Source organism: Cyphomyrmex costatus, unplaced genomic scaffold (assembly GCF_001594065.2).
Source record: "Cyphomyrmex costatus isolate MS0001 unplaced genomic scaffold, Ccosl1.0 scaffold344, whole genome shotgun sequence".
In the NCBI taxonomy this organism is placed as follows: domain Eukaryota; kingdom Metazoa; phylum Arthropoda; class Insecta; order Hymenoptera; family Formicidae; genus Cyphomyrmex; species Cyphomyrmex costatus.
Genome location: NW_017277600.1, coordinates 1,008,218 through 1,033,711, shown reverse-complemented (window position 1 = coordinate 1,033,711; position 25,494 = coordinate 1,008,218). Strand labels below are relative to the sequence as shown.

Genomic DNA, 25,494 nt, shown 5'->3' with positions numbered 1-25,494 from the left:
AGCGAGCGAGCACACACGTATCTCGTGATTCTATCGTATAATTAATTAACCATGGGAATATTCGTATTTCTCGGTACGACAGTCATCGCGCGGGATGGGGGATATTTCACGTTTAATTAAACGGCATAAAAATGAATTACCCGGCGTGAAATGTATTAGATTCCTTGCATAGGGTTAAAAATAGAAAATCGATACGGAGAATATCACGAATTCAATTATTAATAACGGGGTTGCATGTGAGAGTGCCTCATTTGTCGTTTCGCACGTGCTTCCTACGAATTCGATTAATCAGGCAATTCGTTATCGCGATATAAGAAGTGGCTGTCACGCGAAGCCGATATCGAAAGAAACGGAGAAGCTTGAACGGTGTTGAGCATCGAAAGATAATATCAATCCCGTGTTCCGGGCAACTACGTAATTTAACTGATTTGTTTTCAGCGTACTCATTTTATTTTATTTAAATTATTCGTGCGGTAACGTTTCAATTTGTTTCAATCAAATATTCATAATACGAAACGCTGGCGCGTGGAATATTCATACGAGATGCGAATGCGAGTCGAGTATTGAGATACGAGATACGAGTTTCCGATTGTAGCTGGATTTAATTATTATTCGCTCGACGGCTGTACAGGTTGTATCAAGAGAGATCAACAACAAGCTCCGTGCGATACACGCCATCGATTTCTCTTTGGACGAGAATTTCGCCGTACGCTTAAACTGATAGATCTAGAACATGTAACGATGAAACAGAATCGGAATTCAGGCGAATGTAACAGAATCTTCGTATTTCAGTTAGTTATCGTCATTACACGATCTCCGAATACGAGAAAGTTAATTTGGATTTTTTGGTCAGCATTGAAGGATGGTATGTGCAGAGCGGTGTATTATAGAATGAAATATTTGCTACGGAAAAATCGACTCGAGATTCTTTCGAGGATAGAATTTCTCCCGTTTGCCAACGTACGCATCTCCCTTGATACATCCTGTATATCGATCGCATCGGACCAAACCGGCCGAGTTGAGCCAATTGATAAGTGGGATGGCGACGGTAAATACGCTCCGCGCCACCGCACGAAGTCGAAGTACTAAGCATTTCATTAACCGACTATAAATGGTACCGAGTGAATCCCGACGGGGTCAGACAATGCGGTATATGGCAACTCGGTGGTGCCTCGGTTTCCCCAGGGCTGATAGGATTGCCGGAATTGCGCGCCGGCATACCGGGCGTCCCTATTGAAATCTCGTAAACCACAATTGGTCGACCGACCATCGATTAACGAGTTTGACGATACCGCATCGAAATTGACAGTCGTATCTTTAGATAAGACGAAATCACCTTAATTCTCCCAAATATCATTGAGTTCGAAGTGAACCGTAGATATATTCTTTATCGATACGTGTCACAATCGTTCGCAATATCCAAGTCTACAGAATTTGCAATGCCTCGTAGAGATCTTATGACAGAGTCTGGTCAAACGATTTTATCGAAATCCTACGAAAGAGAGAACAAATATAATATATATATATATATATATATATACTTCTTTCTCATATATAATACATATTTCACTTTTACTTATATTGTCTCACTCTATACAACTTTAGTTAGGAGATTATAGAGTAAGATAATATAAGTTAGAGTAAAATAGTATACAGAAAGAAAGTATATATACCTTTTTCTCTCGTAAGATTTTGACAGAATTGCTCGTGATATACTTTATGAGCGTTTCTAGTTTCGGAACTTAGGAATACAGTCTCACAAATGTATTCAATTAATATAATAGTTTCTGATATTTTTAATTAGACTGAAAAAGTTTCAATACAATACTGTTATCAATCTTATATTATATTATTTAAAGAAACAATAATATTCTTTATAATAATAATAACTCAATTTCAATAAAAATATAACATTTTATTATTTTAACTTCCATGTGTGTTCCAAAATTTAAATCACTCTTTCTGTGATTAGTTTCAAAACAACATAAACAACGTCCATGTTAACGTTTTGTACTTATACATTGAATTTGAGTCAAAATTATAATACATCTTCTTGAGTTAAATTGTTTAACTCCATCGTTTTAGTAACGATTAAAATATTGAATAGAGACAGACTTATAGAAATGATTAAACATAACTCCTATTGGATTTAATTATAAATTTCACAATGTGGCTTGTTAAAATGTGAATTGTTGTATTAACTATCACGGAATGAGAATCCGTTAGACACGATGGCCCACCGATGATGGAATTGTGGTGGTAATTCGACGCTTGCGGATTCATCAGCGGTTCCGAAACCCGCGCATTCAAACATTAACCGAATCAGTTCGCAAATGTTTCCATATGTGCTCGCGTCGCGTAATAATTTATGTGTGTACGTACATATTGATCGATGAATCCGACAGTCTACGTCACGTCCGTATGGCTATGAAACGACGCAAACCTCTCGCGGCATGTTTCGATATCGACTTCATTCATCCTCGTGGCAGACGTCCGCTTTTTACTCAAACTGAATCCCGCTAACCGCGCGACGGATTCGTTGGTTAAATTAATTCTCGCGGTTCTGCTGGATACTTGGCCGAACGTAAATCACTGTCGCGCCCCGTGCCTCGTAAAGTATGGCGAATCGAATGAAATTTTCGGTAGATCCATGAGTTCGGCGGTAACGTGCGGTGCAACGTGCGAGCGCGTGTGCGGTTTACCATCGACTAGCTTCTACTGATAGGATTACCGAAATTGCGGCAGTGTACCAGAGCGGTTCTATTGAAATCTCATAAACCACAATTGGATGACTGGATATCGATTGTCGAATGCTACTATATTACGCGCCATTTGGATGCCGCTGCGTGGCATTCGGAATCTGGACCCGGCCAGATTTTCGTGCTGCGGCGACTCGATAAAGTTTGCGCGAGCTTTCGGAAACCGTCTGACCGCACGAGTTCCTGCACTACTTAGAAATGCGAGAGCGCTTGCTTATTAAAGGCTGCCGGTATACACGTTCGGCTTCGGTGATTCGATATTCCGGTGGGATACCGAACGCGAAGGAAGCGCGCCATATGTCAAGTTACTTTAATAGTATAGTAATATAATTGAATTTTGATATAATCAACTTGCCCAATCTTCTTGAATCCAATCAATGAGATTCTGCTGATCAGGATCCTCTCTGTAGTGGATAATGAACGCTTGGAAGCCCCCCGTAGCTTGTGATTTTATCTGTATAGTGAATAAAATATTATATTAATTAACACGCGTTACGGAATTTATATTTTTTGTTAATTAATTATTATTTTGGGATCTATATTCTAAAATTTTTCAATGTGTATCAATCTCAATTTTTTCGCCCGAAATAAGAGAAAAGAGAAGAGTGTCTGATAAAAAATCGTGCACCAAAGTTTCGTAATTTTTACAAAGTCTTGTTACGATTAGTGATTTCCAGAGTATTCCCTCTCGATGACTGACGAGCTCACAGATGCTGCAGGTATAATTGTTCAAGGACGAATTTAACTTTCCAGCGGTTGTAAAATAGAGCGGCGCGCATTAAAACGCAAGCTGCGTGCGAGTACGGGGATATGATGGCACGTTTGTTCGTTGTCCGAAATTTTCCACCGTGAGAAAATTCTCGTCATGTTTAAAGGATACGGTTAATGGAATTAATTAGTAACCCAGGAACTCTCCTGCTGCATAATTATACGCAAACTTCGTCGGCGCCCGGCCTAGACTGTACTCTATAATACGTGTTCGCGTCTTCCACGCGCGCGCGGTGTATATATATTCGCAGCAAATGAAATTGTGAAATATGCACCGACGAATATATTGTACAATGCATTATTGCATTCGGCATATTCGCTTTGATAATTCAGCCACGCTTCTCGTAACTGCTGAATTAATAAACGCGGTAAGTAGAAACGATTACGAATAAACGCAGTGGAACTATCTCGGTGAACACTTGTCTTGAAAATGTTGCGTATAATTCTGCAGGATAAATTTTAGGAAATCTGTCTATTCCGCGAAATATCATCTGTGAAATATCGCGAATAATTAAATGCGCACAGGGTAATATGCAGATAATATTAAATCATACATATATATATATATATATTGTATATAGTTTATAAATTACCTATAACATTTTAATATTCACTAAATGTATATATTTATATATTATATTATAAATATCTTTAAACATGATATACACGTTCATATCTTTTGCCTGTAATTATTATTGCACATTATATAATAACTATATAAATTATTATACGAAGTACACATAATATTTACCCAATCTTTGAAGATAAATCCTAGAACACCGACAGTCATTTCCATCAACAGCAATAGCGCTAAAAATATTGCGTACTGCAACACAAAATTAATTTAATTAAGATTGATTCTATCGAGATTTTTTGAGAAATTAATTAGAGAGAGAGAGAGAGAGAGAGAGAGAGAGAGGAGGGGGAGAGGAAGACGTAGAAAGCAAGAGAATACTCATGGTCCTACTTGCGCTGATGGTCTATTAGAACCATCTTTTCAACGAGATTCATTTTGAGGAGCTCTAAATTTCAAAAGTTCGCCATTTAAGAAAGCAAAGTCTTTCGTTTTAAGTACTTTTAAACGTTACATTTCTCAAAGAGCAAAACTTTTGTTCAATCGCGTGCGGTCAGCCAATGATAGACCATAGATATCATATAACGAACCGGAAGCTCGATCAAAGTTTGAAGTACCGAAAGATGTTGGGCAATTAAAGTAATCCAGAAAGAGCTTAATTGAATCCCGTAGGACGCTCACCGCGGCGAGGAGGCATGTGTTCTCCCGTAGCGCGCCGACGCATCCCGTGAAACCGATGATAAATGTCACTGTACCTGCAACAGAATAAATAGTATTGGGTACTTCGTCATCGCATGAAATGTAACGCGAAGAACACGAATGCATTCGTCAATGTATCGTATAATCGTGAGTTATGAGCGCGGGTATACGCGCGTCCCACCGGTGAATTCATTCCCGCATCGACATGCTATGCCGGCGTGAATTCCCAGATACATTTATAGGTTTGCAATGAAGTGCATGAAAAAACTATGAAAGCCGGAAACTTAATCACAGCTGGGTCAGAAGGATCGAAATGGTTTGGGAATATCGGAGAAAATTACGAAAAAGAGTTGTATTTATTATAGATAGTATATAATTGACGTTCTAACTAAATCAATAGAGTATAAATCGAAATTGATATATTTACACATAAAAAAAAAATATATATATATATATACGATAATATATGAAAATTGTATATACATTAACATTATTACGTATATAATTTTAATATATAAAGTATTTGTATATTATTTCTTTTATTTAACCTTCATTTGTTTGGCATATTCTCTTCCTTTTAATTTTTGATTCACAAAGAGGAGATTTTATCAGTCAGCAAAATCAGGAAATTCGTAGCTCCGGAATTTTACTTGCGTAACAACTCTGATTTACGAACATACGCCACATATTAATTACACGTAGGTTTGCGAACGCTTGTAGTTTACACAAGTAATTATATTAAAATTCCTCTGCGTTCGAATTGAATTTGCTGAGAGTGCGTCATCAACAGTACCGTGTTGCGCCGATGGTAATGCGGAATATTTATGAAATTATCTGCTACCTGCGGATGAGCGTGCCGCGTAATGAGCGTTAAATCAATTCTGTGTGTACGCTAACAAAAAGTATATGAGCACAAATGCTCAAAATTCGTTGCTATCACGATTAATCGATGTGCAAGCAGCTTTTTTGCCTTTTTATATTTAGTATACGAATGCTATTAATTTGTATATAAAACAATACGATTGCATTAAAATTATTAAGAGAGCTTTCATGCGTATATTATACATATAAATTTGCAACAAAATTTTCACGAGCAGAAAGTGGAAAATTGAATTTTATATTTTATATTGAAGAGAGCAGTGTTGCTGAAAACATTTACTATTCTTGGCAAAGATTTAACGATGAATTCTAGTCAGGAGGTAATATTTCTATGCATACATATAAAGTTTCTATAAATTAAACGTTCGAAATGATTCAGAACAGATTTTGTTATAATAGCATTGATAGAAATGGCTTGAGTGTATTAAAGAATTTATAGTTGCATTGAGAAAACGATTATAAGTCAAACTCGGCACTATCGGACTTAATAAATTTTATCTATCATCAAAAGTTATAAGATTTTAGAACATGCTCCGGAAATGAGGGGGTAACTTTTAATCCGATGGTAAAGCAGAGACGGGGAACGGAGCTCTTTCAAGTAACTGAATAATTAGTCCAGACTTACTTTCGGAACTTTTGTTAAGCCTTGCCACGAACTAGAAGAAAATGGCAACGATGAAACGCTTTGCGCTCGGATAAAAAACTCAATGAAGAAAAACGAAAAGTGCGAATGTAGAAACGTGTATCTACTTGAAAGTGCAGTTGGAAAATTTTTATACAAGGTAGAACTATTACGGGGCATTTTGTACGTTAAATATGTTATAACATATGAAAATACAATATCTATTTTTTAAATTATATAAATTTTACATTAGTGATGGATGCAATTGTTGTTATTAACAAATAAATACAGTCTCTTTTACTACAAAGACATTTTACTTTGCACGCTGCATCTCAACTCGTATTCGGGTTAATATTTCGTACGCAATCAATGTTTCGTAAAGAGGCCAAGTGTGAGTCAATGACAGACGGAAGGGCTTTGCCACTCTCGCAATATCGCAACGTTGCTTTATGTTGTATGGTAATAAAGTTGCAGGATAGAGGAACGCATACGTTTGATCTCGCTTCGCGACACGCGAATATAACGGCGAATCGGTAATATCTGTTTCGATTCTAGTATATAGGTTTTCGTACCTGTGTGAAGTTGGCCCCCCAATATTAAAAAATCGATTTTTTTCTTCATGCATTCGTTTGCTCATCGTTTGCTCACGAATGCTCAGTTGGAATTTTCGTTTGCTCATCCTTAGTTCAAAAGATACAAAAAAATTAAGTTTTGGTCTCGAATTAAAAAATATTTTTTTTTTTTGGCATTCGTTTGCTCATCGTTTGCTTAAAAATCTTTTGAACTAAGGGTGAGCAAACGAAAATTCCAACTGAGCATTCGTGAGCAAACGATGAGCAAACGAATGCATGAAGAAAAAAAAATCGATTTTTTAATATTGGGGGGCCAGCTTCACACGGGTGGTTTTCGTTGACTAAAAAAAGAGACTCGATGTATATTGAATAATCTGGGCCTTTCGTGCTTTTCTTGGTGTACTCTACGTGTAGAGTACACCAAGTTTGGCCGTGAGTAATAGAAGTCGATTCTTCTGTGGTGTGATTTTAATTAGATCCGCGTGTCTTGCAATTAATTTACATTTAATTTGCGGTAGCCAAATTACGGATGATTCATTAAAAGCGTTTGAAATTACGATATGTACAATCAGGCCGGGTGTATACACGGGTGGAAATCAAAACGCAACTCTCAATTGCGATCGCATTTATTTGAGCGAGAGGAAAATAAACATAATCTGGGATTTAGCGTTACTCTTTGCGCAAGTTACAATTTATTGGAATACTGCGCGACGTTTTGGCAGTACTAATAATTTTAGGCGGATTTTCGAACGCGTATTTTTCCAAACAAGCTTTGCTTCGGGATTGATAAACTTTGGAAAGCACGGATTAATTTTGTGAAATGCATTTACATTGTTAGGGAATTTCGAAATGATTATCAAATTTAGATTAATTTTGCTAAATGGCAGATTTATGTCGCAACGGATGAAACATTTTGGTTTATAACATCTGTAATATGCTTACAGCATAATTTTTGTGTTCCAAGTGTCAATGTTCTCGCTAAAAATGTAATCTGCTTTCGGTCGTCGTTATAACTTTCAAATAGTAGCTAAGTCTAAATCGTTGTTATCTGGTAACCGTTACGCTAAATTAAGCGCAAGCCGGAAGAGGTAGAGTTACTCGTCAAAGTAAATGGAAGTAATTGGAGCATGGGATAATCGAAAAGCCAGGCTCAAGTCGATATAGTATACTACGCAAGTACGAAATAATTAACAAGCGCGTCGCTTTCCTAAGTACACAAGGTACATAGAATACGTCGATTACTTCGATGAAAATGCCGCTTGAATGACGTCCGATAATATTAACATTTTTCAAACAAATTTTCTTCTACATTACGTACAGTTTTATTAAGATTTTTAGCCAGAAATGCTCTACTGACATTTGATCAGCTGCAGTGAATATCCGTAATCCCAAATACTATTGTACTGAACATACATTTAATGACTCAAAGTCAAACAACCAGATAGTTCGCCGTTCACTTGCGAAATTAAATATTAACGCAAATATCGTTTCGAACGGTAAATATTGAACTAATATTGCTTAGCTTGTATTACAACAGTACAATGAATAACGAAATTAACTGAATACATTTATCTTCGCGAAACAGGAGCAGTGCATAAATCAGCGAATAAGTCTATGCCTACATTGGATATATTATATTATCAGTTTCCTTCTGGACGAGAGGAGAGAGAAACTCTGATAATAACATATCCGATGTAGGTACAGAAACTTATTCGCTGTTTTATTCACCGTATTGGAAGATATTCATTAAATTTTCATTGGAAATTATATTACATTACAAATAAAGAAAGGGAAGAGAAGGAAAGACTCTCCTCTTTTTATCTTGAATGTAATATAATTTTCAATAAAAATTTAATGAATATCTTCCAATACCGTCAAACGAATAATTGAAAGTAAGTACCGCTGCTACTATAGTGAATTCAACTATACAAGGCGACGATAGAACGCACACCAGCCTTTTGTCGCCGTCCCCTTCGAACTTCGAGGGGATTGTTTCCCTGGACACGAGGCAAACAAATGGATGAGCCCTCACAAATCGACTCCCACTTTCGCACTCGGGCGGTTTCTCGCGTCCCGTTGTTCTTCCAGCGCGCCGGATCACGTGCAAATTCGATTTGGGCCGCGCGACATCCCGCCGAGAACGTCGCTATACCGCAAGCCAACTGTCCTACCTCCGAATCGTACCGGCTTGAATTCGGTCGCCGGGCATTCCCGGAAGCATTCTCGCTATTACGGCTCGGCGAAACCGCGCGCGGCTGACCGCTTCGAAAGCGCGGGCGGCTTTCCGGAGCGTGCAGAATCTCCGGGAATCCACGTGTACACATTCGGCGTGTAATTCGATTCATGGCGTTACATCCCGCGGCGACGAACTGGGAACGTCATTCTCCTGTACGACCGGAAACGTGACGTTCGTAACATTGCGGGGGACGCAACTCGGACGACCGGTGAAATAAATCGGACGCAGACGACCTTGTCCTAATTTTATGTCCGTCGCCTCACCATCCACTCGTATCCAATTAAAACTTTGGCACCCTGTTAGAGATAGAGACAGAGAGAGAGAGAGAGGGGGGGGGGTGGAAGAGAGGAAAACGGAAGTGGAAGGGCCGAAGCGCACAATCTGCGTCTATTTGCCGGTAGAGTACGTGTATTAGCCGACAGAATATTACATTCGCGTCGCGAAACGGAGAGAGAGTCTGTGGTAGTTAATGGAAACGTATCGAGGGGGACGACGGCGAATGCGCTTTCTGTCAGCGCGCCCTTAACCCTTCCGTATCCGTCGTATCCATTTTAATTAGTGTTCCGTTGGTCCTCCAAAATCCCGCAAGGCTTCTCTCTCGTACTTCAGAGATATTTATAGTTATTCGGCGAAAATTGGATATCGGATGTTACTCGACAAAAATTAGAGTCTGGCAGGTTCGAAGATAAAAACTGTTTACGCTTCGACATTTAAACATAGTTTTTAGCGTTATCGTAAAATTCGATTCACACTTTTCAAGAGGAATCTCTCTGTATATTCGCTTTGCACCTATACTGAAACATACTTTGTACACGCTAATGACCGCGAGCATCATGTGAAAATAGGTTGTCACGATCGCGACCGACAAAAAGCTCTTCCTCTCGGGCGTTAGGCAAAACGCACCCTTTAATGGCCGATAACGTCGCGCACATGTAACTTATCTTCCACCCTCGTGGCCAGAAAATTGTGTCGTTACCTTTGAGATTTCGATTCATAAGAGTTCTTGCATTCGGAGAGAGAATCACGTAGTATCATTTTTATACATTACGATTATATGTGTGCAACACGGGCATTATTTTTCATTTCATCATTTCGACTAATTTAATAATTTATGAGAGAGCGATTTCCTCGAAAAACTATCGATTATTTTTTTCTCACCGATGTATAAAATGATTTACACAATACCAATTATCTCTCTTTTTCTCTGTCTCTCTCTCTCTCTCTCTCATTTTTATTTTCATCTCTTCGTTTAATGCAGTCGGTGTGTTAATTGAAATGGGATTATTATTTTATAAATAAGCTTTATGAAACATTTGGATAAATGTTTATTTGGTAAACGAGGAACTACATATATCCACATGTCAAAAAAATTAATATGTAATTATTAATTGTGTGTATGTGTTAGCTGTAAATGAATAAAACTACTCAAACGCGAATGTGAAAGGCTATTGCGATGCCATATCAACGCGTAGGACGCTAAGAATAATTGTTGGTTCTTTCTTGACGTAATAATGACAGGATGCCAATGCTTTTGCCTTCAATTTTTCGAAATAATTACATCAAAGCGGACATATTACTTATATTCTGTTATGTAAGTTTATGATATTAGCACTCTGACGCATCTGTCAAAAAAGTATTCCGTAAATCAGACTAGCGAGATAACAATTTTTGAATCTGCAACGCGCACAGTTGTATGGAAATTGTTTTCCGAGAAGCAAAGCGCAGAGCGCGTGCCCGAATAATATAAGACGATGAGATATTGAATTTCAACTTCAGACAGAGGCTGAACTTCAAAGCACCGCACTGGCTATACGTCTGTTTTGTCTTGCTAGGAGTCTCGGTTGAATGATTATAAGAAGTGGAAATGGTAAATAGTCTATACTGTTACATTGCTCTCTTAAATCCCTCGTTTCCGAAAGATACTTACAGGTCGTCCTGGAATTCACGACCTTAACTTTGATGGCAGATTCTTTCTGCCGAGTCTGAAGAACAAAAAAAAAAAGAAAGAACAAGTTAAAAAGTACGAGGTTTTTAACGAATTTGTTTTCCTCCGAGGACTTAAACTATTCGGAAAATTCACGACTATGCAGACACCTTAATTTCCGGCTCGCGTCGTGCTTCGCTTCTCGCAGAGATAAGCTATAGCTCTCTGACCTTATCCAAATTACAAATCCGTGCTATTGTCGGACGGCGCATTACGCGACTTCCGCGCGAGGGAAACGCGCGAAATATCACGGACGAATTAGAACGAATGCCGTTCTCGAGCAACCATTACGAGGCCACCGCGCGCCCGAGTGGCGTTAATACAGAAATCAAGTTACGACCGCGCGGTCGTGCGAAATGTTTCCGCTGATGGAAACGATAGCCTCTTCGCAGACAGTTCTGAGGAAAAATTGGGATCACCGCGTCTTCCAAGGGAACGTACCAAATGTCGGAAAACTGCGAAACTCTCACCGCAACGCATTATATATTGGGATAGTTTTTCTTCTTTTTTAATATTACGATTTATTTTTTTCATCCTCTATAACTTATGAAAATCTCCCGTGTGCTTCTAATGTTACTTAACATTGTTCTAAATTAAAAAACGGGATATTAAAACCCTTAAATGCTGAAATCTCAAAAATAATTGGAGTTTACATTTGAAAATTTCTGAAAGTCTATAGTAACTTTTAGTTGAATCTCTTTCTATTATTCACGCATTTTAATTTCACTAATGGTTTGGTGGATTTTCTCCAAATATTAATGAAATTATTATTAGATTTCTATAGAAAGAATTAAAATTTCCGTATCATATTTATAATCTGAAAATTTCCTAAGATCACAAATTTTTAAGAAATCCTAAAACTAAAGTTTAGCTTGGTGCTCGAAGAGAGTTATACTTATAACTCTCCGTGCGTCTTCGAGAGTCGCGAGAGAAAAAGGGAGCGAAAGAAGAAAAAGACAAGTACTCACCGACTAGAATGAGGATAAATGCTGGATCGAGTGCGACGTTTGTGAGGCGGGACAGGTTGTTGAAGGTGTCCTTTTCGGTCCATGCCCAGACGCCCACTGCCATGATACCCAGACCAAGCCACTACGACAAAGAGAGAGAAAGGGGATGAGAGTTAGAGATTGGCTTAAGTGAAGACGAATATCGGCGGCAAGTTTCAGCCAACCGGAAACTTCCCCCGAACTGTTTTCGCGCCGTCTGCCATATTTGCGAACGGAGTTTTTCGATTATTCTGACATGAAAGATGTGAATTTCGGTACAGTAAGTAACGTATTAGATTGGCGCAATACGATTCATGTATCTGATAAATTGTGAGGAAAAAATTTAAAAACGAAAAAAAAATTGAAAATTATTTTTGTCAATTTAAGGTCGTTGCTTTTGACTTCGATAATTTTATCGCGTAGAAAGGAGTTGAAAGAAAAGGATCATTCGATAAAATGCTTTTAATCATTGAATAAACGTAATTGCTTGTGAATGCAAAACGTTAATGCGCACGATTTGTGCACTTCTGGTGAGACAGCCACTCGGTGAAACTGCGCGAGCCTGGGTCTCGATTATACGGATCCAGTCGTGTGCGATTGCGCCACGGATACGATTACCCGCGGATAATGAGAAAAGCGCCAGGGGAAAAGAGCGAAAGAAGAGGGAAAATCGAAGAGTAGGTAGGGTCTAACGGCTTTCAACCGTTAACGGTCTCGTGGAGGCTCTTTCGTCCGTGTACGCGTAGTTACGTCTCAAATAGTTCGCAAACGACAAACGTTTGCCGAGTGCCCCTCTGACGGGCCGTTTTGTCGACGATTCTTTTCGCTCGCGTTTTTAAGACCGGCCGCAAAGCTTTGAGATCGTGATTTTGGTAGACCAAGCGTAACAACGTGTTCTCGAATGTCCACCCAGATCGATCGTTGCAACCACGAATTTTCTCCGTCGCCCGATGTATTATAGTAACTGAATTTGAAACTCATCTTTTTAAAACGGATTTTCAATCGTTCGTGAAATATTTTTGTCCGTTCTTTTTTAATTCAAATTTTATAAACGTTCTTTCTATACAAGAAATATCCCTAATATACATCCGCAAACATTTATACGAAACGTTATATGTGTACATACATGTATAAAAAATAAAATGTTAATTTTAATTCTCAAAGACGTTGAGTGGATTTTCTGAGACATGCAAAATTGTTAACATTAACACAAAAATGTTAATTTTAACATCTTTGAGTTAAAATGAACATTTTCTTTTTATAGCGTGTGTATATATATATATATATATATATATATATATATACATATATTTATTTATTTACATTATTATTAATTTCAAATGTTTTTTTAAATATTACAATTTTTAAATATAATTAATTATAATATTGTAATAAAAAAAGAGCATTTAAAATTAATAATACCAAATTTTGTTTAAACTTAGATGCATGTCCAGTCACTAGGATATTTATCTAATTAGTTCGATTAATATCGTGAGACTCAGGTTTGAATTCCAATTGAGATGATATTTTTGCAATGAATTATTTAGAGTATTTTGAAGATGCTTATTAGCATCAGTAATATTAACTTATTTGCCAATTTAATTTATGATATCACGTATTCCAACTTCAGTCTACAACTATATTTCAAGACCGACAAATAATCGGCATGCAGTTTGTTTGAATTGGAAATTGTAAAAATTCATACAAATATTCACCCATCTTGACTAAATATAATTACTCTCATTTGTGGACTTGATTTTACGTTCTCAATGTCTCTTTTCCACAAACCGTTCTTATCAATTTATATATCGGAAACGATTCGTCAATTCGCGCACGCGAATACAAAACACACGATTTAACACCGTTCATGTGCAGTAGCGTTAATCACAATGCAGCTTTAATATTAGCCTGGCCGACATAGCAACCGCATTTGCGGTGAGATTGATATTCGGTGTCGTGCATTTACTGACATTAAATCCACGCAATTACCGATGACACACGTAGAGGATGTTCGCGTGACAAGATCGACTTAGCTCGAAGTAACTGCAACACCTGAGGCTGCGCTTGATAACATATATATGTATTTTGGGGGAAGGGTAATCGGCTCTAATCCTCCAGCGCGGGAGAAATTCAGTTTATGACAGAGTACATAACTATTCTCAGTTTGCTTTACGCTCAATAATTTTCACGTGCGTCGCGCGCAAGGTGAAATTAAATGGGTCATGGGTTTATAATGCGGCGAATTAAAAGCAAGTACATATTACACAAATTGTTATAAGATTATCACGTAAAATCGGCCTGCATGTCTAATGATATACATGCTATAATTATGTATCCGTCGTTAACCAGGTTATTCTATTCTGGACCTATATACTACATGATAGAGATCGATATCTCGCTCTCAACTTAATTTGCAAGGCGATCATCCTAGCTTTACAAAAATTTTACGCACGGGTCCACGTCGCGGCGCTTATCATCGACGGCGTGAATTCTAATGTTTATAAAAAAAATTATGTATCGCAGGTTTCGAAAGTTAAACGATCCGTGCACGCTACGGCCACGGCGCGATAATATCTCAGTGAATGCGCGGACGGCCTCTTTTTTCCGGCTTTTTTTCTTCCATTACGACCGATTTGACTGAAAAAGGGAAGCGGGTGAGAAGAATCGTCGAACGCGTTCGAATTGTTTGAAATCCATTTGCGATAAATCATCTCGAAGTCGAAATGTACACACGCGCGCGCGCGCGCGCAAATACGTGGCTTCTCGTAAATACAGCTCGAAATACGCGGTGCGTTTGCGTTTTTTTTTATTATTAGCGGCTACCAATTACATGCCCGTGTTTTTTCATGCCGCGAAATTATCGAATGAATTATACCAGCGTTGAATAATTAATTTGCAGCTTTTATACTATTGGAGTTTCAATGTATGTTTCATCTTCTTTTCACTGAATATCACTATTTATATTTATGCACATCTATACCGTAGGCGTTAATAAAAAGTCAGAATTTTTGTCAGGTGCATCAATTGGTCGATCGACATGTACATTGACAAACAAAAAAAAAAAGAGCAAGAATCAAATGGTCTTCCGTTGAATTCTGCGCGCGCCCGCAGTTCCTCTTTTTTTATTTTCAGGAAGACGTATGAATAATTTTTTCCATTTCATCGCGGTTCATCGGGCGGTGTTTTATTTGCGCTAGCAACTACCTGTTCATAAAAATCGTCGTTTGAGACGATATTTTGCTCTCTCTCTCTCTCTCTCTCGCCTCGTATACCGCGGGCAGTGCAATTGCGCGATACAACTTTAATGCACAGGAGAGGAGGCCGCGAGAGAAAAAGAGAGAAAAACCGCGACGGTCGTTCGGTTTCGCGAATGTTCTCCTCTGTGATGCGACAACAAATTTTGCGTCCCTTCTCGTCGTCTTCGAATACCTGTCATAAACATGGCCAGGGTGTCAACCTCGTTGGCCGCAAACAATTTCTCAACGGCGCATAATTCATGATCGAAGGGCCCTCACACTCGTGACGTTGAGGTGCGAAGGTGACGCGAGTGACGTCGATGATACGAATGACGCACGTCCTCTTTTTTCCGCTCGTTACATCAAGATAAAAATACAATTTGCAAATGTGTGCCAGAAAAAAAGTACAAAATTAATGCCCCATCTCGTACGGAATTATATTATATAAATTGTCGTTATTTTGAAACATTCGCCAAGTTGTGAATTAATTTTGCCACGAGGTTTCTTTTGGAATATTCGCACACCAGTGAAATGAATTCATAAAAAGAAACATCTGTATTTCGACAGTCGCTTATAATTTCTGCCTTTTTTTCTCGGTTAATCGATACACCTGCTGTATCCAGATTCTTTTCTCGCGGAGATATATATTGACGCATTCGATATTTTATTCTATTGTCCGTTTATGTATTTTTGCATGATAATAATAACGCTCCTCGTATCTTCGCGTAAACAGATTCTTTTTTAGCACTGGACATATAGCATAATTTGCAGTCAACAATCTGTTACAGATTGATTATATTTATTAATTAATTATTTATTGTTTGCCATTTTCTCGCAAGAATTGCGATAGCTTGAATAAAACCTTCATTCTGCAATCCGTAATGTCGAGCAGTGTTGTATAAATTTTCATATTATTCATACAACAGATTAAATTACACGATTAAAATTAGTTACGAACATCGCCAAGAAAATGGAAATTCGCCAATAATGAGGGAGAAACAATAATTTCCAATAATTCATACACGTTTATAAATTTGACTAAAAAACGTTTATTGAGAAAGAAAAATCTATTAACAGATTTATCCAAGCAATTAATGCTGATAAATATTTTCCCCGGGACGATTAATGATAACATATAGCTTTATCATAACTGTTTCAATGATGAAAACGAGCGGCAACTGAAAAACAAGTTTTGGGAAAAATAACATGATCGGCAACGTAGTTCCGATAAAACTTTTCCTTTGAACGCATGCGCCCATGTTGGCGCGGCCGAGCAACCAGTAAATAAAAATGTTTATTGTGTAAAGTTAATATTTTCCCAACGGTTCTTTATCCGGAGCAGGGGGTGTTTTCGTAGGAACGCGGTCGAAATCCACGCGGTATATTCCACCCCGAATAAAGCGGCAGTAAAAAAAAGTGCTCACTTTTACGATATTAATTTTTTAAACGACCGTAGCGAGACGTGATTTTTTCTGAATTAGAAATAAATGCATATACATTGTATAATAAATGACTAACACATCGCGTGCATTATTATTTCTTGATAGAGTTATTGATATAACTTAGTTTTATTATCCGCTCGAAATCTATGTATGCAAGACCTATCTGTCTTCTTTGTCTTCTTGTGATTATTAAAGGATATTAAACTATATCATTTGCTTTGTGAAATAATTCAATTTTTATGTGTTAAAAGCTATTAAAAAGTTTGTCAAATGCTTAAAATATTATCACTCTTGTTAAAAAGAATTTTATGAGTGCTAGTCTTTTTTAAAAATGTTCCATATAAAAATATAGAATAATCATTAATTTTTTAAAATTTTCTTCATAATTATGATTGACGCAACAAAGTGCAGCAATTAATATGTCTGTTCCGATAAAATTTTCGTTCCTCGCCTAATTGCCGTGTGCATTTCGTTTTCGAGCTTGGTCTTAGAGACATTGTTGGTAAATGAAAATCTGTGAGCCAATCTGTAATCCAATGTGCGGAAAAAAATGTGCAAGACGTTTATCTAACGAAGGGAACGCTCGTAATTATCGGTAACCGGATTCAAGGTAAAAGACGAACCCGACGCAGGCAGAGAGATATCGTCACGGGCGTAATATAAATCCGACGACGTCAGCAATCGCGAGATTCTCATTTTCTTGCCGACCCGAAAGTTAAACACAACCGGTCCGATGTTATCGTATAATCAAGTAGTATCATCCGGCGAAGATGGAAGGGCAAAAGGATGGACCGACAGCAGGGTGAGTGTCGGGGTCACGAAGGGGAGGAGGGGCGGTAAAGAAGAGGGCAAAGTGGAATTTATCGGCCTGGCGTTTATCTCATCTTCCAAGGGCAATAGGATCCTTGTCTGGGCGGAAACTGCGGAAAGCCGCTCGACGTAATTTGAATTCACGCAAATAAAAGGTCGGACAGGAAAGTCGAGACAAAGCAAAGCGACAGATGATGAGGGTGGGAGGATTGTAAAGCCGAGCGAGAGGAATTTCAACAACGACGGTAAACATGAGTGGCTTAAATCAAGTTATTAAGTCTATTCTGTGTCTTCGGTGTTGCGAAGAACATCGTTTCGTCGTTCTATATCGTCCCGATGCTCGCAAGCCGTTTAAAGAATGTCTGTCTGTAGAATATTTCAAATCCAAGCAACATATCTATTTCATTATATTATATACCATCGAGTCAGAACGCTAAAACTTTCATGTACGTTAATGGCGGTATTCGAGAGGTCGTGCGATGCTCCTAAAAGGAAAAAAAAATCTCGTTGGAATAGACGAAGCCAAAAAACTCGCCATCATGGAAACCGTTACACGAAATAGAAATGACCGTCTGCATCATTTAAAAGTTCTCGAACGGATCTCTCGGCCAAACGCGTTATAAATATGAAATTCGCAATTTCTCGTTAAACGATCAAACTAGCACGATGACGCTGTCGCGACGCGGTCTTACTGGATAGTCCGAGTGTGCTCGATGGTTAGCCCTGGGTTCATTAATCGCATTAATTAAAAGCAACTACGGAGAATCGATGGTAATTCTGTTATGTCTTGACGGTAACGAGGACTGAGCCACGGTCGTTCGATGTCACGAGTCACGGTGATTATGCTGTGAGTGTAATCGGACTACCCCTTTTCGAAAGTTTTACGTGATTAATAATAATAGACATTAACGGACGGTGTTCTAGCTACTTTACAATTAAAGAGGGATAAAATTTATAGTTCTGTATTCAAGCAACAGAAGGATGTAAGATCAATATTGTAATATTGACTTTTTTATCAAATATTCTAATTGATAAAAAAAAAATCATTTTTCTTTTACAAATACATGTCCTTGTTTGGAAGTTTATATACGTATGGGATGCACTTGCTTATTTCTAGTTCTTCGAGATTTCGCTTGCTTAGTACACGAAGAAAAGAAAAAGAAGAGTTTTATTTTATAACTTAACAATATAAAACTTTTTGGTATCACAACACAACACAATCTATGCAAATACATTCTTAAAATTCAGAGCTTTAAAAAAAGACAGTTTAAAGATATATAAACTATGCTTTTCGCGGGTTTCCTCCATGTCCAAATCCATTTTTAGAATGCCGATGTTTCGTGAATATTGCACTTCACTTCACTTCATTAAGGCGAGGAGCAGCCTGATACAATCTAAAAATATTAATCTGCAACCGAAATTATAGTTCTTATCAAAGTTACAATGGATCTTCCAAACCCATGGTGTGTTTTTAGATTCTTTCGGAAGGTATATGTTCTAGGATTAGAAACGACGTTGTAGCGATAGAAAAAGGAGATAAAGAATTTATGAAACTTGAACTCATGTATACAATGTATAGACCTGATTGAACGATATATTAATATTTGATATAGAATACGTGCATATCCTGTGAATATATAATACGTTCAATTTGCACGACTTTGATAAAATATTTTGATCGTTCAATTTATTCCTTCGTTATCGATAACTATCCACTTCATTGCACCTCGCAACGAAAAATTGGGAACATGGGACGCTGTTGGCAGGGTACTGACACGATTTAACGTGCTGTCCTGATAGCGATTAAAACTGATGATCACATTTACCGTTCGTAAAGAGCGTGTACTCTCGACGAGTATTTTAAATATTCGCTGCATTCCGGGTTTAAACGGAATTCGCATCACGTTTTCGTGGCGAGTCCACATAAATTAATAAATCTGCAGTAATTAGAGACAGAGAAAGAGAGAGGAGAGTGCAAATATTATACTTTTAATGATACACATTTTCGGCAAAATGATAGTTAAAAGCAATTCTAAATGACGATTAATGTCGCTTTGCTCGCTCGTCTATGCTGACGTATAAATATGCTGATTTTAGCACTAAAGAAATAACTTTTCGTTTCACTGTATATCAAATATTTGTATCAGTGGGAAGTGCGTATTGCGCGAGAGGAAACGAAACGGCAATCTGGTAATATGCTCTATACGAGAGTAAATCACTCGACATGGGAAAAGCGCGCAAATAATTGAGACGGTGACACCTGTGCGCATTCGTTCAGTTTTTAAAGCCGCTGGAAAGCTGCATGTCTCGCGTCGGGAAATCGATCGGCGGATGGCTGGATATTCGTTGCATTCCATAGTGCAGAGCACAGTCGGAAAGAAATATCTCGCGGTCGATTTAATGGCGGGGCAATTTAATGGCGGTGATAAATAAATTTACGCGCACCTGCTTTCGACCTGAGAGCCGAACGAGTTATGAACGCGCTGCACACGCATGTGTCATGTATAGAGCGATATTAACGATAAAATGCGTTTCGCTGGCGTTTAGCAGTGGCGGGTGGATTTAATGTTCCTTTTTTCTCTCTACCTTTTTTTCACAACGGTCGCCGTTGCAGCCGGCGAGTGTGGCGCGGGTGAAAGCAATGAAAATATGGAAATTCACGAATCATGGACGCCAGAACTGACTACAAAGCCTTTGACGGTGTCCGAATCGACAACATCTGGTCGCGTTATACGAGTAAACGTTGATGTGAAATAATAATTACACATAGAATGCGCAGCATATTGCTGGGTAATAATAATTGCGTGTGTAAATGCGCAGTATATTGTAAGACAAGCCTCAATAAATTAAATACCGACCATGATCACGTTTACTTTACACGTCCAAGTGCGCAATCACAAAAGTTTACATGACAATTGCTTAGTTACGGTAATTTCGACGGCGTCCTGTGAATAGAGTGTAATTATTGTCGACGTTGAATAATATTTATACGCTTTATTCGCGCGGTTTGATTCTGGCCTCGCGAGTGCATTTTCGTCCCGCGCGCGCACAAATTGCTTATATAAATGGATTCGTTTAATGAGTTTCTCTCGCTGGGCTCGGTCCCATTGTCTGAATTTGAAAGTGTGCTCGAACAATTGACTTGGTGAACCGGCGGAATTCAATAGTTTGCAATTGCGTGTAACAAGTTCGAAAAACGGCTTATTGCAGCTCTTTTCGGAAAATAAAGTCCCATGATACCACGCGTGCGAAATCAAATCAGGAATCTGAAAAACTAGGAAATTTTTATAAAAATGCTACGAGAGTAGAATTTCACGCATTTTATGAGAACAAAAAAAAAAAAGAATAATTGACCGTTCCAGTTATCTGAAAATTTATTTCCTAGCGGATATGCGAGAAAAACAAGACTTGCATTAAAGATCGTACAAACCGGCTGACCCGGCACGTTGCAATTCAGCGCGGCTTTAATTGATCCCGAATTAATTTATTCCAGTGCGCGCGAGGCGATGAAGCTTATCCGTCCGTGACATTTCGGTGCTGAATTATTCAAGCGTTTTCGCATCGGTCGATCGACTGCGTTTTATTTTCGTTCTCACTGTTTTAATTAATACTACCTTTCTCGCCGCGTCTTTCGGAAACGATCATCCTCTTTCTCTTCCCCTCCCGCCTCTCTTTTTCTCTCCTTTTTCTCAAGACGCTAAATGGCTATTAGTTATTCGCTAGCCGACATGCTTTACGATCGCGATCCAATTTCCACGATCGGCGCAATTCGATAATTGCTATGTACCTGATCGCCACGCGCAACGTGTTACCTAAGAAAACATATGCAACAACGGGTGTAATGCACCTGTCAAAACTTGGCCGCGAAAGCGATTGATTTATCACGCTCGCCACTCCCCACAGACACCCCGTCATTAATGGACGCGGCGATGTATCGTTGACGTTGGCCCTGACATTTAAACCACAGATCAACCACAGTTGCTAATCTAAATTGCCTATATCGTTACGCACGGTGAATTTATGGATAAGTTTCGTCTGTGCAGTGAGCTGCTAAATTTTGCTCAAGTACAATAGGTATCAAAAGATTTTACCTGAATGCGTCAACCGAAAATGTTAAACAGCTTGATATTGGTAATTTACTGTTAATAGATTTAGTCAATTGATCTGTTTCTTTTTTAGCTGAAGTGTACACTTTTGAAAGTTAAAGTGAGACAGATATACATTTGATATTTGACAAAAGTAAGAGAGAGTTCTAGTACAGTCTAGAGTGTACAGGAATTAAAAAACAAACCTTATATTTTGCGTCCGAGAGTTTCCTCGACCGAGATGAGATCTGCAGTGATATCAAATAAAATTAGGAACGATAAAAGATGGAGGTATCGACAAGTTGGACTTGAACAACAAATAAAAATGTTTTATTAATCTAAATCTTGATACCTTCGTCCTTTATCACTTCTCATTTTACTTGGTATAATCACAAAACCTCGTTTTAACGTAAAAACCTTATTGTTCCCTTTATTAACTTAAAATTTAGATCAATACTGTTGAATCCCGTTTATTAATTTAAATTTTAAATTAATAAACAGGTTTTAACAGCACGGATGAAGCTTGTCTATAAATTCGGTGCAAGATGAATTTATAAATAAGTTCCATCCGAGCTATTAAATTTTGCGACACATCGGTATTGGAAGATTTACTTGTTTATCTAGACATGTCAATTGAAAGTATCAAATGTTTCGATATTGTTATTTCACTCTAAATCGAAAGATTCGGATTATTTTTTTCATTCTCGAGAACTTGCAACCGGTTTCTAGAGCGTTGAGACGGAGTTTGTGATACGGGGTAAGACGAAAGTGGTAAAAGACGGAGGTATCGAGAAGGTGGACCCGGACAACAAGTCGGAAACTTTCAAGCTCAATTAAACTTGAACAAACTTGGAGACGCCTCGCGGCAATGAGAACGAACGGACGGTTGGAGTGTCCTCTCAGTTGTCTGCATGGTTCGCTCGGTGCCAATTTCTCGATAAAAACAAAACGGGAAGTCCGGGAGATAAAAAACGGAGTGGAGCGGGACGACAGCTAGCGTGTCGTTATGACGCTGAGTGTGCTCCAACTCTCTTACCGATTACCATTTTCCGACTGACGCGCTCGCTCGATGTGAGAATTTCCCTGCAGCGTTCGCAAATTAAATGGTTAGCGTGCGGGCAAAATCTTTCTTTTCATTTCCTTTATCGTCGCTTTGCTTCGAGGTGATACGCTGCGTTGTTTATATCGGTGTCGGAATTTGCGAATACACACACAGTTAACGATACCTATACATTTTCAAAAAAAAGAAAAACAGTCCAAATGCAATGAATATTAAATCTAATTCACACTTAGTAATATAAATGTATAATTTTATTATTATTAACGATATATCAATTGTCTTTCTTCACGGAAATAACTTTAAGTATTTAAAAGTTTAGCTAAATACAGATCTGAAAATAATTTTATTGGACTATTGAAAATAATTATGTAGAGCAATGCTATAAAAAGTTTCGAAATTGTAGCAAGTCATTCGAGCGTCCTACATAATTATTTTGGCGGTCTTGTATTAATTATTTTAATGATCTAATGAAATTATTTTCAAATGTATATCTATTATAGGTAAAATTTTAGATACTGTAGCAAAATTGTTTTTTCTGTGTTACTTTTTTTTTTGACATTTTTCGTTCACCATTTCTATCGCCCTTAAACTATTTTTGTGAAACGCATTCGTACAGTGCACATATATAATATGCATTCTGGAACGGACCAGTGTGGCTACTGTATAATTACACGCTTCTTCGCTGCATACCATCGTCCGTGCAAAATGCAGCCCTCATACATCCGACGACGGAGTGCATTAGTTTTTCATTTATTCGCATAAGTTTGCACCATCACGAGTTCGCACTTTCCGCGCGAAATGAATATGCGCCTCTTTTTGCACGAGGTTTTGTCCTTATGTCTCTGGCGCTTTCGAACAAATCTAACTAAAAAATAAAATAAAATAACGACAAAGTTTGCTGAGCTTGACATTTCAACGTGCGCGTGCCTTTGCGAATTTTTCACGAGTTTTGCGACTAATCCTCTATAATATTTGGCGACCTGAAATTTGTTGAAAAATTTGATGCCTGCACGAACGCCACGGCGTATCGTAATTGTAGCTACGAGTTTCACGTTTTTCTCTTGGCGCAATATAAACAAAAATAGAATAAGTTACGAAACATGTTACATGGATTTTGGCATACACGTCGACAGCCAACCAACACGACAACGCGAGTTGCCGTTGTATCAAATAAGTGGGAAAAAAAGGATGTTAGTCGCGCGCGCGAGTTTTATATGTATATATATATATATATATATTTAACACGCTGATAATTAAAATTACTCGTTGCGCGTAGTTTAATTAATTAATTCTAATAGTTGCATGCGTTGTGTAATATTTAAGTTTAGTAGTTTTCGAATCTCGAAATTCTCTTTCTGTCTCTCAGACTAATAAAAATATAATAAAATTATAAGAATTTGTGTATTCACATAAATGGTCCAATGAGAATCTTAAAATTATAAGATATTAAAAGTAGAGAAACGGAAGAGAACTTTTAATCGGTTTTAAAAAAGTTGCTCGCGTTCCCTCGAAACTGTGAATTTACAACCAACAATAGATGTCGTAGTGTATTCAGTGTGAGAATTTCTTCGGGATGTTCCCGTCGTTCTTGCGAACGCAATATAGACAGGGCAAAACGGACGTCTGTAGAAGCTGGCTTGACGATTCAAATCGATTCCTATTCGGCGATGCACCTCTTTCTTTTCTCCTTTCTTCCTCTTCGTTCTCTCTTCTTTCTTTCTTTTTCGCAATCGTGTATTCGCAGCTTCAACGGTGCAGTATATCGTTCCATTTCCTACTTTCTCGTATACGGTTAGATATACGTCTCTTTTCTTCTATGTCTCTCCACCCGATCACTCACCCCTTCTGCAATTTTTTCTGCTTCTATTTCACTAACCACGGGAAGCAGCCACGGAAACAAAGCTGTAAGGCTTTGATGTTCCACTTCAACTGCGCGGCTCAACATTTCAATCTATTCAACGTACTCGCTTCCGACGATACTTGCGTGCAGGTTCGCCAGCCAGGCCTTCCAACGATGCGGCGGATCGAAATTCCGAATGAATTTTCCCGAAATGCTGAATACCGGGTCTATCAATGGGCGCAAGCGCGTTTGGGAACACGCAAAAGAGATACCGGAAAGTGATTAATCATGTACCGCGTCTCCGCGACATTCTCCGGATGTAATCGGGCTTATCGAGGGGAGCTTTGCACTGCGTTCGTCCTTTGTTAGATGCCCCGTAGACACGTTTACGCCTGCGCGATTTTGGAACGACACCATGTAAAATCGATTCGCAGTCGTAGAATTGTTAATCATTAATTTCCGTTGCGATACGAATTGATAGCATTTATGGCGTTGGTGACTGATAACAAAGTAGGATAATTGGAATTAGCTCTAAAAGAATGGTGTCACCGTAATTTGTTACATAAAATTTGATCGTCAATTAAAAACAATAATTGAGTTTATTAAGATGCATTTGTGTATTTCGGCATGTCAGAACGTAAATCTTGGGATAATTTTACCAAATTACGTTTGCCCGCTAACTAATTTTACATTTATTGTTATCATTTACTAAATTACGTTAGCCAATTAAGCAATCGTAAGAATCATGTCAGAGATACTTAATACAGAAAACCGCAATAACAAGCATTTTCTCGCAATAAGGCTACGACCATTAATGTAGAATACTGAATACTATAACAATAGTATATTTTTTATTATTTCATTAAAGAGCCAATATTTGGCCGAAAATTTATGCTGCCGTGCGTTGCCAATGTCGCCAATGTTATGTAAATTATTAAGCAA

At 38.1% G+C, this 25,494-nt stretch overlaps 1 protein-coding gene across 3 annotated transcripts in view; it reads right to left on the bottom strand.

Moving 5' to 3' along the window:
• Tsp26A (Tetraspanin 26A) overlaps window positions 1-25,494 on the bottom strand; it is a 112,927-nt gene that overhangs the window by 9,455 nt on the left and 77,978 nt on the right. For all 3 annotated transcript variants that reach the window (XM_018542770.1, XM_018542771.1, XM_018542772.1), the window contains exons 2-5: window positions 12,062-12,182; window positions 4,783-4,856; window positions 4,279-4,353; window positions 3,115-3,213 (exon numbers count right to left, since the gene is read on the bottom strand). In XM_018542770.1, the coding sequence (XP_018398272.1) occupies window positions 3,115-3,213; window positions 4,279-4,353; window positions 4,783-4,856; window positions 12,062-12,182 (369 nt within the window). The remainder of the gene's footprint in view (window positions 1-3,114; window positions 3,214-4,278; window positions 4,354-4,782; window positions 4,857-12,061; window positions 12,183-25,494) is intronic.